The 19938-nt window shown below is 41.5% G+C and overlaps 1 protein-coding gene across 8 annotated transcripts in view; it reads right to left on the minus strand.

Annotated features, from left to right (window-relative positions):
* VWA8 (von Willebrand factor A domain containing 8) overlaps positions 1-19241 on the minus strand; it is a 401675-nt gene extending 382434 nt beyond the window's left edge. For 5 of the 8 annotated variants that reach the window (XR_009739842.1, XM_061434481.1, XM_061434482.1 and 2 more), the window contains exon 1: positions 18940-19169. Coding sequence is in view for 6 of the 8 variants with exons in the window: in XM_061434481.1 (XP_061290465.1) it covers positions 18940-19084 (145 nt within the window). In the remaining 2 variants the exon portion in view is untranslated. Of the gene's footprint in view, positions 1-767; positions 1426-18939 lie in introns of those variants that run through there. The other 3 variants (XM_061434477.1, XM_061434479.1, XM_061434478.1) reach the window with 3 other exon arrangements.
* Positions 19242-19938: the final 697 nt, after the last annotated feature.

Raw genomic sequence — 19938 nt, forward strand, 5'->3', positions numbered from 1 at the left:
AATCTTGACTCTAAGTCACCCAAGGCATCTGTGAGCTATTTCATAGAATTGCTGTAACAGAAACGCCATCTCAAACTAGCTCAGTACAAGGACATTGGGGGTTTTGTTACTGCAGTTCTGTGAAGTAGCTCACAGGAACCAAAAACACAACACCATGAAGAGACCTAGGCTCTGAACTAGCCCACAGTATGCCAGGAAAGGCCACAGGATGTGCAGTCCAAGACACATCCCAGGAGCAACTCACTGAGAGACCAGCCCCAGCACCACCAGCTTCACTGTGGAACACCATGGGCAGGGGACAACTTTCTCCCCTTTTATTTTGATATGTCTCAAACCTGTAGGAGAGTTTAAAAAACACTATCTTAAGAAGCAAAAGTCATGACTCTTCATCTTTCAAGTCTTCAGAGGCATCTTCTAATAAAAAGCACACTGTCCTAAGTAAACTGTTCTTGCAGTTTTCCTAACTCCGTCATGACTCAACCTCACAGGCAGGAAAACTGAATCGACCCAGCCTACGTCATTAGTCAGAGTCTGACTGCCTGTGTACACAGAGCTGGAAGCTCGAACCACCGACTTCCAGGGTAGAGCTGGGACCCTGCCTGCAAGCATGCTGGCCAGGCAGGGACACCCTCCCCACCCCAGCATGGACAGCCTCCCCCAACCACCAGCCCCCACCCCCGTAACGCCCCCCAACTGCCGCTTCTCTCTCTCTTTCCCTCTCCCCTCTCCCTCTTCCTTACCCCTCACCTCCTTGCTCCTCCTCCTACCTCATTATGACTCAAGCTTTCTTTGCCTTTCCTTCTTCTGCTCTTCAACTTCTTATTGGGTGTGGAGGCCCCATTCTGGCCTCTTTTCTATCTATAATCGCTTCTTGATGAGCTCACCTGGTCTTGTGCCTTTAACTGCAATATATTGCTTGCTCCCAAATTTATACCTGTAATCTAGACCACAGAACTCAAAGCATGGGCAACAACAGTCTCTGAGATGCCTAACAGTCACCTGCCAGTTGGCATATGCAAAGCTGAACTTCTGATCTGTGCGTGCTCCACCCACAGTATCCCCCAATTCAGCTAATGGCAACTTAATGCTTCCAGTTTCTCAGACCAGAAATCTTACAGCCCGTCTTAACTGCTCTCTCCCACACCCACCAGAAAACAGTACTGACTCTGTCAGTACATGTAGTATTGGGCTTCCCTGGTGATCTAGTGGTTAAGAATCCACATGCCAATGCAGGGGACAGGGGTTCGATCCCTGGTCTCAGAAGGTGCCACACACCTCAGGGGAAATTAAGCTTAAGCACCACAGCTACTGAGCCTATGCTCTAGAGCGTGAGCTCTGCCACAAGAGAAGCCACCTCAATGAGAAGCCCACTCGCCAAAACCAGAGTAGCCCACTCTCACCACAACTAGAGAAAGCCCATGCACAGCAATGAGAACCCAGGCAGCCAAAACTTAATTAATTAATTAAAAAAAATATATATATATATATATGTAGTACTGCCCACTTCTCCCGCCATCCTCCACCACCACAGTGCTGACCCAAGCCAGTTAGGGGTTTACGACTTCAATCCAGTTTCTCCTTTAAACAGCGTTCTCTCACCTCCTTACACATCTCCAGTCTCAATGCTCACACTCTACAGTTAATGCTCAACAGAGCGCCCACAGTGATCACAAGAACACAGGAATGCAGTGATGCCAGTCCTCTGCTCAACCCCCATCTCTGCAATGGCCTAAAAGGCTATTTCTGATCCGGTTCCCCACTTCCCTTCTCCAGTCATCTCCTACTAGCGTCCTCCTCTCTCCTACTCAGCCGCAAGGTCTCTCACTGTTCCTTCAGCATGTCAGACATGTATGCATTTTAGGCTTTTGCGCTGGATTTTCCTACTGACTGAAGTGCTTTTCCTAAATACATCCATTATCAATCACGGCCCCAGCAAGAAACTGATAGTTCATTCAAACTGAGGAGAGAATAATTAAGGAAGCATTTATGAAGGTGTGGGCAGAGTCTGGGAAAACCAACAAAGATGGAGCAGTGCCCTGGGACTAGCAAGAACAGAAAGGCATTACCGCCACCGGGCCTGCAGGCGCAAGGGCGAGCGCACGGAGCGGGGGGCGAGCGCACGGAGGTGGGGGGGCGAGCGCACGGAGGGGGCGAGCGCAGTCAGACGACAAACACGGCAAATCTAAGGTGGTGCCCAGCAAGGGGCGACCAGGGAGTAAACACGAAGCAAAATGACAGGTCTGAAAGGTGACAGGAGACAGCTTTAAAATCATATCTTAATACGTCTCTCTCACAAGTGATGGAAGAGGAGGGGAAAAAAAGAAGAATATAGAAGTAGAGATGATCCCTTCCTGACCTTTTGGCTAAGACCAAGTGTAGAAGCAAAGACCTGAAAACATTATAAACCACTTACCCTAAATCACCCTTATAGAACACTACACCCAACAATGGCAGAATTCTCTGTAAATACACACGCCAACAGTCACCAAACTAGATCTCTGGCTGCACCATAATGCAAGTCTTAATAAATTTCAAAGGACTGAAATCATACAAAGTATACTTTCTGATCAAAATGGAATTAAACTAGAACCTCATAACAAAAAGATAACATTTGGGAATCAAGTAACAGGTTTCCAAAAACCCCAAAGAAGAATTCACAATGGAAACTGGACTCATTAAGAAACAGTGTAGTGGGCTTCCCTGGTTGGCTCAAAGGTAAAGAATCCACCTGCCAATGAAGGAGAAAAAGGTTTGCTCTCCGGTCCAGGAAGACCCCACATACCATGGAGCAACTACGCCCATGTACCACGACTACTGAGCCTGTGCTCTGGAGCCTGGGAACCGCAACTCCCGAAGCCCAAGCACCCTACAGCTTGTGCTCCGCAAGAAGTGGGTCCACTGCAATGGGAAGCCCGCGCACCACAACTAGAGAGGGGCCCTGCTCACCACAACTGGAGAAAAGCTCTCACAGCGGCAAAAACGCAGCCAGCCCAACAACTAATAATGATTATTATTAACTAATAAACAAACAGGGCAGTGATCAATTAGCATGCCTGCTGCGGCAAAGAGGAAAACGACACTCACGGGGTGGGGGCATTTGTCCTTCCTGCCTCAAATGCCAATGTTCTTGGCTAACTGCTGTTACCATGCTACACTTTGCTGAATCATCTAATTCATACCAATGGCCCCCCTTTGACCTCTGTACAATTAAAGTCTTATGTGTCTACTTTGGCTGAGATCTCTCTCCTGAGTTCCACACCTCTCAGTAGCCTTTTGGACACTTCAAAATTCCAGACACACCTCAAATTTAACATGAGAAGAACAGAACTCTATGTTCTCTATATGTGTTGTCCAGCCATCTACAACCAGCTCTACCAGATCTACCTGAGAAAATGATGCTTTTCATCTCAGAGACGTTACTTTACTGACAAAGGTCCGTCTAGTCAAAGCTATGGTTTTTCCAGTAGTCATGTATGGATGTGAGAGCTGGACAATATAAAAGGTTGAGCACCGAAGAACTAATGCCTTCGAACTGTGATGCTGGAGAAGACTCTTGAGAGTCCCTTGGACTGCAAGGAGATCCAACCAGTCCATCCTAAAGGAAATCAGTCCTGAATATTCATTGGAAGGACTGATGCTGAAGCTGAAACTCCAATCCTTTGGCCACCTGATGTGAAGAACTGACTCATTGGCTAAGACCTTGATGCTGGGAAAGATTGAAGGCGGGAATCTCCTTCAACAGAGGATGAGATGGTTGGATGGCATCACCTACTCAATGGACATGAGTTTGAGCAAGCTCCGGGAGTTGGTGATGGACAGGGAAGCCTGGTGTGCTGCAGTCCATGGGATCGCAAAGAGTCGGACATGACTGAGCAACTAAACTGAACTGAACTGATCCATAGAAAAGCATTAAATTCCTTAACTTGGGTTATCTGTTTTTTGTTTTTTGTTTTTTTTTCTTTCATTAACAGTGATCTTTTGATGTGTTCTGAGTAGCTGATCTTTACTGCAAAATCTCCTACATACTCTGACTCCCCCTCATTGCCTCTTTGGAGCAGTCTCTTGAGATGCTATGTCCTGGGTTTGAAGTCCTCAGAACGTCTGCCAAATAAGACGTAACTCTCAACTTCTAGGCTGTGCACTTTTTTTAGACAACAGTTTTGTCAACCAAGCAGGGCATACTTCTCTCCTTTGCCTAAACTCTCTGGGGATCCAGAACGCTGACAGAACAGAGGCCTCTTGTGCCCGTCCACCTCCACAGAGTCCAGATGAATCTGGGTCTCTCCTGGCTCCAGGATCTCCTGTTAATGGCTGATGACTCTGAGTTTCATTTGGCAGCATCTAACAGGTACCCGCCTCTCCAGCTTAAAGATATTAGGGAGTGACCCCCCCTAATCTAAAGGTATTAGGGGAGCCCTGTTGAAAAACACTGAGACATCCCTAACTGGAAGATAGGGGAGTCTGGAATTAGCTCAGTAAAAGAAATCCAGAGGTCTGAGTTGAGAGCTTGGGGAGGAGAATGACTTGAAATATTTAAAGGATAATTGGAAACCAGCCTCCAACTAATACTCCAGCCAGATCACACTTGAAGTACCTAAATTATACTAAAAAAAGATCTTAACCTTACATGACCAAACTGGGGTGTGTGTGTGTGTGTGTGTGTGTGTGTGTGTGTGTGTGCATGCAGCTAAGTTAAAAATTTGGCTAGATAAAAAATATCTTTTCAGAATTCTGACCTTAAACAAAATCTTTGTAGAGGGGACTTGCATTTCTCTTCCTGTGTCTTTGAGATGTATCAATAAATGCTCTGCCTGATCTTCTTAGGGAGTTTTGTTTGTGTATGTGTGTGTATTTTGAAAACTTGACCTCTGTCATACTAATTGGGGAAGTAAACTTTAAGAATTTTATTTAGGTGACATCCTCCCCGTTCTCTTACAGGGAAGCCTCTTACATCTTATTAGTTTGAATCACTGTTAGTATATATCTCATTAATAGCCAAATGATGAATCCTTTAGAGAAGCTTCTAAATTAGTAAGTTTTTAGAGAGCTGTCATTATAAACGGCTGTTTTACTGGTATCTATAAAAATTAAATTAAAGATGGGAAAAAGGAAATATATGTAATGGCTATCCTCAGAACTTCCTTAGTTTAAAACAAGTAAGAAAAAAACAGTTCAGGAAGTTTTATTTGTGGTCTTTGCTTCCCATCAATGGGTCTTACAGATGCTAATAAAAACATTAGAATAATTAATGTTAACAGGAAAAAAAACTGTAAGGAAAGTCTAGATACTTTTTCCAACCAGGTAGAAATCTTAAAAAGACTTATTCCAAATAGTTAAAGAAATCTTTAAATGGTTATTCAAAATGCAATAAATAAAATGGACACTTATGGGATTAAAACACAAGGTTTTGATATTACACTACCTAAGGTTAAGTGGACCGGAAGGGACCCCCATGTGGTCCCCAACATTAAAAGCCAAACAAGTCCACTCTATTTACTCCAGATTTTTTAAGTATATGTTTAAGGGTTGGAAAAAAAATTCCACTGAGATACCTGACCAACAATTACCTGGGGCAACAATTAGGCCAATTAATCAACATTAACAAAAGGGCCTGAGTTTCATGGCTCAACACCCTCTATGGGGATCCCAGAGCCTTTAAAAACAAGATAGATAAAATAGACAGGGAATAAAAAGAAAAACTTCTAGAACTCCTCCTGTAAGATCAAAACTTGCTGATTGGATTCTAGTGAAAGCTAAAGATATAAAAGATAGAACTGAGATAAAGTATATAAGAATTGATATATTTTCATTGGTTTTATATAAGATGGCTATATCTGTTTTCTTTAATTCTGAGATAGACATGTTTCACTGAGGAATATTTCCCTGTGTGGTATTATAAGACAAAACATATAGATTTGCTCGTCAGGAAATACTAATTAAATATATTAAAGGAAATCAATAGGGTTACCTGAGCCATACAATGGAGAAAAAAGTGGGAACTAATATTCAAGGACTAATAAAAACAGTGATTTTGCTCTGGGTTTAACTTATGAACTTAGAAAGAGGCTCTTTGTTGAATGCTTTATATGAGTTTTTGAAGGCATGATAGACTAAACTCTAAAATTCTAGAACATAGAACTCTTAAATTTTAGTTAGAAATCTCTGATATAGAAAAGCAACTTTCAAATATTATATATATAATTATATAATAAAATACATATAAATATATATATATAGGGGCAAATCAATCTTTTAACATCACTGAGGTGACAAACCGGAGAAGGCAATGGCACCCCACTCCAGTGCTCTTGCCTGGAAAATCCCATGGACGGGGGAGCCTGGTGGGTTGCCGTCTATGGGGTTGCACAGAGTCGGACACGACTGAAGAGACTTAGCAGCAGCAGAGGTGACAGTTCTTCGGGTAATTAAAAACAACTGTCTTTGTCCTGCAAATCTCTGCAAATTAGAAACGTAAATACAGCCCACAGTGACCTGAGATTGAGTCTAATTAGCTCAGTCAGGCAAAATCTGAAGCCAAGGGAAAAAAATTACAAAGGTGGTAATTTTAAATTCAAACCACTGGAAAGGCTCCCTCAACTGAAAATCTAATTCATAGACTTCTTAGAATCTTTATCAAAGACAAACACAAATCTTTAAACCTCTTTTCCACAAATAGTAAAGTCTCAGTCATCTAAGCAACCCAATTTAATTCATCTCAAGTGTTATTTACAAACTAGTAAGTTTATACTGTAATACCTGATTCATTTCTAAGTTTAAGTGAAGCCATGAGCTCTCTAGTTTTGTCTATTCATATATCTCTGTACACATTATATATATGAGATATCTCTATCTCTAGAAAATATCAAAATTAAATTTATAAGAGCTCCATTTAATTGACTCAAAAGTAAATGCTTACAAGCTAAATATTTCTACACAGAAAGAAACTGATCAAAATGACTTTCAGGTTCATGTTAATTGAAAATATTTAATATTAAGTTAATATCTGGTCTTAAGGTTAGTTTAAGTTTGTTGAGCTAATTAATATAGACATGTCTTTAGAGTGACCAACATTAGGTACAATACTTATTGTACCAAGGTGAATGGAAGTTAAATAAAACTTGTTAATATCTATTCCAGGCAAGAGTACTGGAGTGGGCTGCCATTGCCTTCTCCGAGTATGAAAAATAACTTGGTATAATTAAATATTTATAAGTGAATTCAATGCAAATTAGATAGTTTTTGGAAGAACTTTTAAGGAATAATTATATTTAAAGAATGTCTACTTAAGAATAATCTCTCCAGATATTTGGCAACTTGAATTTAGAGCTATGCTAAATTAAGTGACGGAAGTTTATTAAATAACTAAGTCATTCTCAAATAAAATAAGATTTATCAATTACTTAACAGAGAAACTAAAGTTATTTAAAACTATTAATGAATATGTTTGGTGCCACCCTGAGATGTTCTCTATAAAAAAGGAAAGGTTTTTAGAAATTATCCCTAGTATTTATGTTCACCCATCTACAGAAAGCTAACGTAAAAGACAGTTCATAATTGCTTACTTCTTAGTTTTCACTAGAAATTAAGGTTTTTAAGAGTTGAGGATTCTAATTTAAACATGTAATTAAAGCTAACATAAATAATAAAGGAAACATTTCAGTATATAGTAGGAAAGTGGAATGTGTGTTTTTCAGAAAACAAGGTATTAAAAATGGAACTGCATGATATTAAGAGAAAAGAAAGTAAGTTTATCTTGGAGCTGGTTGTTTCTGGATGGAAAGACTAAGGGACAAACTAGACAAAGACAGATACAGACAGTGATGGAAGGTTTGTGGATGGTCAGGATTGGCTAGATTTAGATTAAAGTTAATTAAGTGAATTTCGTTGTTAAAAGTAAGCTGGTAAAAGACTAGATTTAATTTTCTCTGTCTTTTAAGAAAGCAGTTTTCTTTGCCTTTGATCAGAAAGCACAGGATACTGGCCCCAGTTATCTGAGATGCATATCAAAGCAATGAGCTCAATGAGCCCAGACTCTGCATCTCCCCATACATGTATGTCTGCCTTTCATAACAGACTGTGTGAGTTCCCGCGCCCTTAAGTGATCTGTATTTGTTTTCTGAAATCATTTGTGACTTTGGTTAAATAAATATCAATTCATATGACCTATGATACTATTGTGTTTGTTCTTGTTTTTAAACTGGAGTATAATTGCTTTATAATATTACGTTAGTTTCTGCTGTACAACATGAATCAGCTATATGTATACATATCCCCTCCCTCCCTGTTGTGTTTTAAAACCTTTTTGATATTGTTAACAAACTTCCCAAATATGAAAATCTAACAAGTTCTTTTAGCTTCCAGCTAACTCTTCAAATGAAGAAGGCAATGGCAACCCACTCCAGTATTCTTGCCTAGGAAATCTCACAGACAAAGTCTGAGCCTGGTGGGCTAAAATCCATGGGGTCACAAAGAGTTGGACATGACTTACAACTGAGCACTGAAAACAACTCTTCAAAGGAACACTGCGACACCTCAAAGAGGACTGTTAAACTAATTAGGCTTATTTGGTATGTTGAATTACTTGAGAAACATTGTCAAGTGACTGGAGATGAACTTTAGGTTATAATGTATAGGTGAATTTCATTAATATAGATATTCCAAAATTTATATGGAATTCCTAAAATCTGATATATGCCCTGATATAATGTTATCAGTCATAATTCTGTGTGTGTGCTAAGTCACTTCAGTTGTGTCCAACTGTGTGCGACTCTATGGGCTGTAGCCCATGAGGCTCCTCGGTCCATGGGATTCTCCAGGCAAGAGAACTGGAGCGGGTTGCCATGCCCTCCTCCAGGGGACCTTCCCAGCCCAGGGATCAAACCCCGGTCTCTTAAGTCTCTTGCACTGGCAGGCAGGTAATACTAGCACCACCTGGTTCTCTTAAAATGCTTCATGTCACAGAAATATCCGTTTCTTGCCAACTGCATTGTACTCAAATCTCTAACCATGCCAGTCTAACTTTTGTCCTTTATAGACAATCATTAGTTCACACTGATAGTTCAACAAAAGGAGTCAAGAAGACTCATAAAAAGGACTTTTTAACAAATACAAGTTTCTGATAGTCTTTAGATAAATATGATTTATAACTTTATGACTTTCTCAGAAACATATTGGCTTTTAATATTTGTTTCCCAGAAAAAAAAACTTACCTCTCATGCTATGGCCTACAAGAAACTGATGAACGATACCTTTGTAAACAAAGATACAACATTTTTTCTCTCTACCTGATCCTTCCAGAATCTGGCTTCTCTGGCTAGCTTTCTGTGGACTTGATGGTTTATTGCAACCTATTATAACTAGTTATACTAATAACAAGTCATACTAATCATTATTTTAATTTGTTCTCTGTTTCCATTTTCTTCATTCTTTGTGTCTCCCTGCTACATTTGCCAATGTTATTAGCTGTATTATTTATATCCTACGTATTTTATAAGATTCTTATCTCTTACATTACCCAATGTGTAACCAGGCAAAAAAATTGATAATGGCTAAACATCTTGAGGTATTAGATCACATTTATAATTCTACATACTAACAATTTTCAAAATAAATAGGATAATTGTAACAGTGTAATTCTACATATGGGAAAAAGCAACAAGAGAAAACATTTTCTGGATCATAATAGACTAGTAAATCAGAGGATCCAGAGGATTTTAAATTATCAATGGGGTCTAATCCAGAAATTAGCACCTGGAGTGGTATATCAAGAAGAACCTTTGCCTGACCTAGGAATAACCATTCCTAGCAATGTGGGACAAAAATTGGTTGTGAAGTGTCTCTCAAACATTGGTCATATTTTGGACTGGAGAGACCATGAACTAAAATACTGCCTGCCATATTAGTACACAAAGAATGCTGCAGCCATCAATCCACACGTTACACCCACCCAAAAGTGAGCCCTGAAGGGACTCAGGGCGCAAGCAAGCTGCCCACCGCTGCAGCCACCCTTGAAAGTGCACTCTAAGGGGACGTGGGGTGAGAAGGCACAGGGTACCGGCCCCAGCTGTCGGAAGCGTGGTTCAAAGGAGCGAGCCCTGACTTTGCACCCTCCCATACACAGAAGAGCACTACATTCCTTAACTGCAGATACCTGGTCTTCCTTCATTAACAGTATTCTTTTGATGTTCTAACTACCTGGTCTTCATTGCAAAATCTCCTACATATGCTGGCTCCCCAGCTTGACTCTTTGGAGCAGTCTCTCAAAGTCATCTTCGATGCAGTGTCCTGGCCTTGAAGTCCTCAGAAAATCCACCAAATAAAACTCTCAGCTTTTAGGTTGTGCTTTTTTTCTTTCAGACTACACATTTTAAAAATACATTTTAAAGAGTGTTGTAACAATTTTTGGTTTTAAATGTCAATATTTACAATACAATGGAGACAACATGCTCTTCAACTATTTATACTTATCAGGGAAATTGCTAGATATCAACCTAAAAATGTACATGCTGCTAAGTCGCTTCAGTCATGTCCGACTCTGTGCGACCCCATAGACAGCAGCCCACCAGGCTCCCCGTCCCTGGGATTCTCCAGGCAAGAACACTGGAGTGGGTTGCCATTTCCTTCTCCAATGCATGAAAGTGAAAAGGGAAAGGGAAATCGCTCAGTCGTATCCGACTCTAGCAACCCCATGGACTGCAGCCCACCAGGCTCCTCCCTCCATGGCATTTTCCAGGCAAGAGTACTGGAGTGGGGTGCTATTGCCCTCTCCAAAAAATGTACATAGGGATAAATATTTGTAAAACCTAAGAACTAAGTGAGAAGAACATTTGAAGATCACTGTTCAGTCTATAAGACTATAGCATTTTATCAGCAAAGTCTATGTTTTAATTATTTTTGTATCCCCAGTGCCAAAAATAATACCTCAAACCAAGCAGGTATTCAATAAATGAATATGTAAATGAATGATTATATTGGGTTGGACCAGAAGTTCCTTCAGGTTATTCCATAATGTCTTATGGAAAAACTCAAATGGACTTATGGCCAACCCAATAGTTTTTAGTCAAATACTCTTTTTCTTAATTAGGTATTGTTGCAAGCCCCCTGTTTTCTGCATTCTTTGAGAATACCCCATTTTCTATCGTGCTCAGAAATCAAGTAATTAAAAATATAATAAACTGAGCAAAAAATGTAAAAAAAAATCAAGTCATTTATTTGTAAAGGATCCATACACGCGAAGTACTATAAGTATTAATCTAAAAGAGATTGATGATACTTACACAACAGGTAATACAACATAAGCAAAAGACACCAATGCATGCCTCTCTTCAAACAAACCACAAAAACATTTTGGTTAAGTGCAATTATTTGTTAATAAAGATTTGAGTTAATAAAATACTCATAATGGAAATTGTTAAAATAACTAAGAATGAGTTAACAGAAAATACAAATTGTTATAGAATACGCTGCTTAACATTTATTACATTTGTTATTACAAATAATGCAAAAATGTAAGCACTGAGCTTTCAGTGAGAACTGACTCATTGGAAAAGACCCAGATGCTGGGAAAGACTCAAGACAGGAGGAGAAGGGGACGACAGAAGATGAGATAGTTGGATGGCATCACTGACTCGATGGGCATGAGTTTGAGTAAGCTCGGGAGTTGGTGATGGACAGGGAAGCCTGGAGTGTAACAGTCCATGGGGTCGCAAAGAGTCAGACACGACTGAGCAACTGAACTGTACTGTAACTATAAGCACGCATAACTCATAACAGATTAACCTAAATCTCCATACAGTACACAAACTGTCACATAACTACTGCTACCAATAAATTAAGTTATATATTTTATTTAAACATGGAAAAAACATGGACTGAAAATTAAAAACTCTGAAAACAATCTCATAGTTAAAATCTTCCAAACTAAATCAAATTTAAGGCCATTTTTAAAGTAACAAGGCCTGATTGTATCACTTGTAATGATCCTAATGTAAAGGGATTTCCCAAAAAGTTCACAGGAAAATAATTTCTATATTCACAAAAACAATTAATAGTATCTTTTACATTACACTTGTGCTGAGTCACTTCAGTCGTGTCCAACTCTTTGCAACCCCATGGACTGTAGCCCGCCAGGCTCCTCTGTCCATGGGGTTCTCCAGGCAAGAACCCTGGAGTGGGTTGCCGTTTCCTTCTCCATTACACTTACTCTTGGACAAATATGTTTGGACATTACTCACTCAACTTTTAGTGGACAGCTGTTTTGTTTTACATGCCCAATATTCTTCCCTCTTTTGACAACAGACTCCCTCTCTCCAGTGGAGAATAAGCCCCATTTGTTTTGGGTAGAGTTCAGCCCAACCTTTACCCCTGCACCCAAACGCCCAGAAATGAGCACCCTGCCTAATCCCTGTCAGAACATGCCACTCTCTGACCACAGCGGTTGTTTTAGAGATGGGCCTATGATCCAAGGCTGGCCTGTGAAAGTTCTCACCAGGAGTTTTGTTGGAGCTCACAAGCAAAGGTGTCCTCTCTTCTTCTCACAAGCCTTTGATTGTGTGGATCACAATAAACTGTGGATAATTCTGAAAGAGATAGGAATACCAGACCACCTGACCTGCCTCTTGAGAAACCTAAATGCAGGTCAGGAAGTAACAGTTAGAACCGGACATGGAACAACAGACTGGTTCCAAATAGAAAAAGGAGTATGTCAAGGCTGTATATTGTCACCCTGCTTATTTAACTTATATGCAGAGTACATCATGAGAAACGCTGGGCTGGAAGGAGCACAAGCTGGAATTAAGATTGTCAGGAGAAATATCAATCACCTCAGATATGCAGATGACACCACCCTTATGGCACAAATTGAAGAGGAACTAAAGACCCTCTTGATGAAAGTGAAAGAAGAGAGTGAAAAAGTTGGCTTAAAGCTCAACATTCAGAAAACGAAGATCATGGCATCCGGTCCCATCACTTCATGGGAAATAGATGGGGAAACAGTGGAAACAGTGTCAGACTTTATGTTTTTGGGCTCCAAAATCACTGCAGATGGTGACTGCAGCCATGAAATTAAAAGACGCTTACTCCTTGGAAGGAAAGTTATGACCAACCTAGATAGCATAGTGAAAAGCAGAGACATTACTTTGCCAACAAAGGTCCATCTAGTCAAGGCTATGGTTTTCCTGTGGTCATGTATGGATGTGAGAATTGGACTGTGAAGAAGGCTGAGTGCCGAAGAATTGATGTTTTTGAACTGTGGTGTTGGAGAAGACTCTTGAGAGTCCCTTGGACTGCAAGGAGATCCAACCAGTCCATTCTAAAGGAGATCAGTCCTGGGTGTTCTTTGGAAGGGCCGATGCTGAAGCTGAAACTCCAGTACTTTGGCCACCTCATGCGAAGAGTTGACTCATTGGAAAAGACTCTGATGCTGGGAGGGATTGGGGGCAGGAGGAGAAGGGAACGGCAGAGGATGAGATGACTGGATGGCATCACCGACTCGATGGACATGAGTTTGAGTGAACTCCGGGAGTTGGTGATGGACAGAGAGGCCTGGCGTGCTGCGATTCATGGGGTCGCAAAGAGGTGGACACGACTGAGCGACTGAACTGAACTGAACTTCTCACATTGTGAGCTGTAAGGACAGTCAAAATCTAGGCCTGTCAGTAAGGCTATCACTGCTACCACCTTAGGAAAGCCTGCCAGACACTGAAACCAATACAGCAAAAAATCAGATCCAGCAAAGGAAGAGTAGAGAGTGGCGGAACCAAGGGGAAAGGCAGAGAGCCCAAGCCCTAAAGATATTCTGACATCCTGCATCTAGCCAAGGCTGAAGTCACTGGACTGCTCATCTGTGTGAACCAATGACACATTTTTCTGTACATATTTCTGTCACTGAAAACCTCATGACTGCTAACTAATGCAACCAATGTTATATAGTAAAGGCAGGTGGGGCAAGTGTCACTATTCCTACTTCACAAAGAAGATACACACTCAGAGAGGGATACAGGACATTCTGACCCTGAGGATATTCTGAGAACAAACATTCCAATCAAAATAATACTAACAGTCATAAATTTTCATCAAGTGACTAGCTTGATAAAATTAAGCAAAAAGGACTTCTTGATCAAGTTTTATAGAGCATTTTTAAATTTTTTTATTTAAAGTACTATTTTATAGTAAAGATTTGATTTGTCAATTACTCTTTTGTCCATAGAGAATTTCACCAATTATATCCTCTATCCTCTGTCCTCTGTTTTCCTTTGTGGCTATCAGTGTGGACTGAATATCGAAAAGATTTTGCTCTTTCTTCAATTTTTAATCAACAAACGTTGTAGTATATAGCTTTGCCAGAAGTTTATTTGATAGTTTCTAGTAAGTCTTTACATTTTTTGTATGACTGATAGTTTTTATTTAATTTTCGGCCAACCCAGGAGAATTGAGGGTATTGTCTTCAGATATTTCAAAGCTGTTCTAGTGCCAAGATCTTTATCTATCTCAAAAATGCTTTTCTTAGTTACATATTTCAGGCACATCCATGGGCAGCCCTTCTTCTAAAATGGGAGATGCAATGCTTCTTGCCTGCCAAATTGTAGACTATGAATCAAGTTAATTAATATACACACCTTAGGACATTCAACTCTGACACAGACTCACAATTCAATGACTTGCAACTTTGAACTAAACCAACCAAAGAAGTTGGCTTAGTTCTAGGTTTCTCAACAGACTGATTTATTGGGCCAGATGATTCTTTATTGTGAGGGGATGTCCTGTAGAATGGTAGAATGTTTAGCAGATTCAAGGGCTTCTACCCATTAGATACAAGTAGCACTCCCTTTCTCTTGGTGAGGACAACTAAAAAATGCATTCAGGCATCGCCGAATGCCCCCTCGGGAAGGGGAATTACCTCAGTTAAGAACCATGTAAGTGTCATCATTTTTTTTTTTTTTAATACAAAACTTAGACCCAAGAGAAAACCAAATTTATCAGCAGTTTCCAGGTTAGTCTCTGTGTTCCAAATAAATTGTTTTCCTAGCAATTTATTAGTTTACAATTGTCCTGGGATTTTATTGCTAAATTCTTTAATACATAAAATTCACTGTCCTCAGCTGCAAGTGGTTAATAATTTCTCCAAAGTTCAATGCCTACTAAATAGAGAGCTAAGACTTGCACACACACATATAGGTTTTTCCCTTTACACTATATTTCTGAATTGAAGCAGGGGTTCTACACTTCCCTTCCCCAAAGTCATTAATTCTATTATAAACTAAGCATATAATCTTAAAATCACAAAGATATATACGGATGGATGTTTATTACACCATTTATATATTTAAAAATAGATAACCTGAATGTCTAAGAATGGGAAACTGGTAAAATTATATGGATAAATACATGAATTTAATACTTATTTAAAATAACCATATAGAGCAAAATTTATCACCATATTAATGTTAACAATAATAGCTGAGAATAAATTATAAAACATATGTGATTCAATTTTTTAAAAAGAAATTTGTATTCATATACATAATAATATACATATTATTTTACAAAACCTGGGCTTCCCTGGTAGCTCAGATGGTAAAGCATCTGCCTACAATGCAGGAGACCAGGGTTCAATCCCTGGGTCAGGAAGATCCCCTGGAGAAGGAAATGGCAACCCACTCCAGTATTCATGGAGAATTCCATGGACTGAGGAGCCTGGTAGACTACAGTCCATGGGGTCGCAAAGAGTCAGACACGACTGAGTGACTTCACTTCACTTTACAAAACCTGATAACATTAACACAAAAAAAGACAATCATGAATCTGCATGGAAAGAGTCCATTTTAGAGGACTTATCTGTATTTTACTTACAACGAACATAGATTTCTTATACAGAATTTTTAAATACTTCTATTAAAAAACTTATACACAAAAGTCATAAAGTAGTGAAACCCTTTAATAATAACGGTATAAAAGGACGGTGCTCAACATGTCAAAGTGGATTTACAGTTATGTTTCCATATTATCACTTGATCCATGATAGACCTGTGCCTGTTTGACATGAGAGTCCTACTGAACTAATCTGTCTCCTCCTGAGGAAACACTACAATAATCTTTATTGAAAATTCTTAGGGAATTCTGCAGGGAATTCCCTGGCAGTCCAGTGGTTAAGACTCTGTTCTCTCACTCCCGAGGGCCAGAGTTCAACCACAGCTCAGGGAACTAAGATACCACAAACAACTTAGCTGGCCAAAACAACAACAAAAGAACTCTGCAGCAGCTAACCTCCTTGTTAACCTTTGTTCTAAAACCAAGAGACAATGCAACTAATTGAAGTGTAAAGAGATATGCAGAATTTACAAATTATGGATGTTTAGACAAAGGATAAAAAGCAGTGGGTTTGGGGTGTTTTTTTTTTTTTTTTTTTTTAAACAAAATGACCCTCTCTTCCCTCTGCTTCTCAGGCTTTATAAAGCTCCTATCTTAAAGGCCAACACAGCAAATTCCAGTCACTCCTGCTCCCTCTCTGTATGAACTGGAACATAATAAGACACTGAATGCTTATTAGGTACAACAAGTTGACAGGCACAAAAAGGAATATAAAAATAAATAAGACATACATACAGCTTAGGAGAGATAAAAATAGTATATAATTTATATCTATTGTTTATGTACCGTGTTGTTCTTTTTCCAAACTACTAGGAAGCAATGTCAATTACTGGCAGAGAGATGAGTTACCAGTCACATGGCTGAGTGCAGATGAGCACATCTTCCCAATCTAAACGGTAATTCATTACGGCACACTGCTATTTGTGGTTTACAGTTCTCTATGTGTGACATCTGGTTCAAAAGGGGACACTTCAACCTTGATGGCCAGTGTTACATCCTAGGGAAGCCCAGAGCTTGCTGCCTGTTTTTACTTGAGTCCAGATCTCTGGTGAGTCTCCAGGTACATTTATCCTCAGTCCTCATATCTTCAACCTTAAGAGTCTTTGTGATAGCAAGGCAAGTGGGGTTAACATAACTTACTCTTTGTGTCATGATGCTAAGTGACTGAGTCTAAGTAGTGAATATGTCATGAGTAATGTGTACATGAGTCTCACATTTGCAGCAAAGCTTGTACTTTGATTTGCTCAACATAATACACATTTTGAGGACATGTCTAAATGTTTTTATAATCAGCATGAATTATTCATATACAAAGAACAATTATTTTTTAAAGTTCACATGATTTAACCCTGCTAAGGTCCCCTGGAGGACGAAATGGGAACCCACTCCAGTATTCTTGCCTGGAAAATCCCATGGACAGAGGAGCCTGCTGGGCTACAGTCCATGGGCCAAAAAGAGTCAGACACGACTTAGCAATTCAGCACACACACAGGCAACAGCCTACCTAGATAGTTCTCACAGTTTAAACCTAAAAGCAACTGTTTTCACTTCTTCTAAAGCCAAGAAAACAGAATAAATCTCACATAGCTGAAAATATGTTAAAAATAATAAAGAAGCCAACTTTGAACATTAATATATGTCAGGGATCCTAATAACTAATTAAATCCTCACAACAACCCTATCTAATATACTTTCCTTATCCTCATTTTACAGTTAAGAAAACTGGGACACAAAATTAGGAAACCTACTCTCAAATCCCCATACACACACACACACACACACACACACACACACAGCGCAGAAATGGGCCCCAACCCAGGCTGATTCATTTTAAAGCTTGAGTTATAGATTATGCTATACTTGTACCTTGACCTCTGCTAAGGCAAAGGCCTGGAGCGCTGTGATTCATGGGGTCACAAAGAGTCCGACAGGACTGAGCGACTGAACTGAACTGAACTGAACTGAAGGCAAAGGAGAAGCAAACAGCTCAAAGAATGAAAAAAAAAAAAAAAAACCACCCTAGAAACATAATAATTGATAAAGGGGCAAAATCTGAAATAAAACTCTGTACAGGAAAAAGGAAAAAAAAAAAGCATTTGTTCAATGAAATGAATGAAATGGATAGGTCTTAATCTCCCTCATTTCTGACAAGGAAAATTATTGCTGGGTGGGGGGAGTAGCGTGCAAGAGAAACAGAAACCAGCAATTTCATAGAGAAAATCTCCCTTATTCTTAGCAACGACGCTGAATATCTTGCCTAGAATCACTCTGTCATTCAAGTGAAGCAACAACATACATCCCTTTCCTTAACCAGCACAAAGGCTCTAACTCCAGCACAAACACAGAGTCCCTAAAACCAGCCCCGGCAGAGCCAGGAAATACTTTGCTTAGAAATCTGAGCAGGGAATTCGCTGGTGGTCCAGTGATTAGGACTCGCGCTTTTCACTGCTAAGGGTTAGCTGTGTGATCTGCAGGAAGTCACTTTTCCTTTCTAGGTCTCCATGACCTCAGGGGTTTAAACTAAATCAAGTTGGGGTTTGGGTTCTAGGACATCGTGAACTGGGACAAAAGAAAACTTCCAAGCAGAACTTCGACAGAAAGGCTCACGGATAAGTTTAAAACAGAACGAAGGGGATCTCTGGCGAGAACGTACACTTGTCAGCGGCCGCCAGCCCTGGCTGGAACGTGGCACGGACTGACTTCCATCCAGGTCCTGGGGACTTGGAGAGCAAGGTCAGGTCCAGCTTTCCGCAGCCTCTGAGGGCAGCTGCATGAACCCCTGCGTGTACAGTATTCTAAGTCAGAATCCCGGGGTGGGATGGTGAAGGAAGCACTGGGGTCAGGAAAAAGCATCATTTCAGACCATCAGGAACCTAAAGCCAGGCCCCTCACATCACAGAAGGAGGCTTAGAGACTGCAAACGCCTGGCCCCGCGCTACCCAGCAGAAAGCGGCGGAGACTAGAGCTCCCGGCGCCGCGCTCCTTCCCAAGGAAGCCGCGGGGAGTGAGGGGGCGCGGAGGCGCGTAGGGCACGCGTGGGGCGAGCGCGGCCGCGGGGCGCCCCGGGGTTACCTGAGCCGGCCCCCGCCCCGGCGTGCACAAGCCTGGCATCCGAGTGTGGCGGCTGGCGCCGCACCACCTGCCGCAGGAGCAGCCGCAGGCGCCGCGCGGCCGGAGGGCCGCCAGGCGGCCCGAGGAGCAGGAGCCGCGACTGCATGGGGGTCGTAGCCGAGCGCCACGACGGGGGATCCGGGGCGAGCGGCGCTCCGGGACGGGCGGCGTGAGGCGGCGCGACGAGGGGGACAGGAAGCGGCGGCGCGCGGAGTCCGCCGGAAACTCCTTCCCCCGGCGCGCCCGGCTCGGCCGGCCCGGGCGGCCCTGGGCCCGCTGGGCTGCAGGTCCTCGCCGCCTGGAGCCGTGCCCGGGGCCGGCGGGGAGGAGCGCGTGCCGGCAGTGACCCCGGGGCGCGCCTCGCACTCACCTGCGGCGCGTCCCCGAACTCCCCGTACAGGCCTCCATACTGTCCCGTCAGTGCTCGGGGCCTTCAGGAGATGCTGAAGGGTGTGAGGAGCCTTTGATGGTGTCACCCTTTCTTGGTTAATGGCCCGGTCTTCGTGTATTTCGTTTTCCCTGTGACCCCATGGACTGCAGCACGCCAGGCCTCCCTGTCCTTCACCGTCTCCAGGAGCTTGCTCAGACTTACGTCCATTGAGTCAGTCGGTGATGCCATCCAACCATCTCGTTCTCTGTCGTCCCCTCTCCTCCTGGCCTCAATCTTTCCTAGCATCGGGGTCTTTTCTCATGAGCCTGCTCTTCGCATCAGGTGGCCAAAGTATTGGAGCTTCAGCTTCAGCGTCAGTCCTTTCAATGAATATTCAGGGTTGATTTCGTTTAGGATTGACTGGTCGGATCTCTTTGCAGTCCAGGGGACCCTCAAGTGTCTTCAGCACCGCCTTCAAAAGCATCAATTCTTCAGCCTTCTTTATGTTCCAACTGTCACATCCATACATGACTACTGGCAAAACCATAGCTTTCCAGTACACTGCTTCAAAACCTTTCCAGAATTGCGTA

Source organism: Bos javanicus, chromosome 12 (assembly GCF_032452875.1).
Source record: "Bos javanicus breed banteng chromosome 12, ARS-OSU_banteng_1.0, whole genome shotgun sequence".
Classification (NCBI taxonomy): Eukaryota; Metazoa; Chordata; class Mammalia; order Artiodactyla; family Bovidae; genus Bos; species Bos javanicus.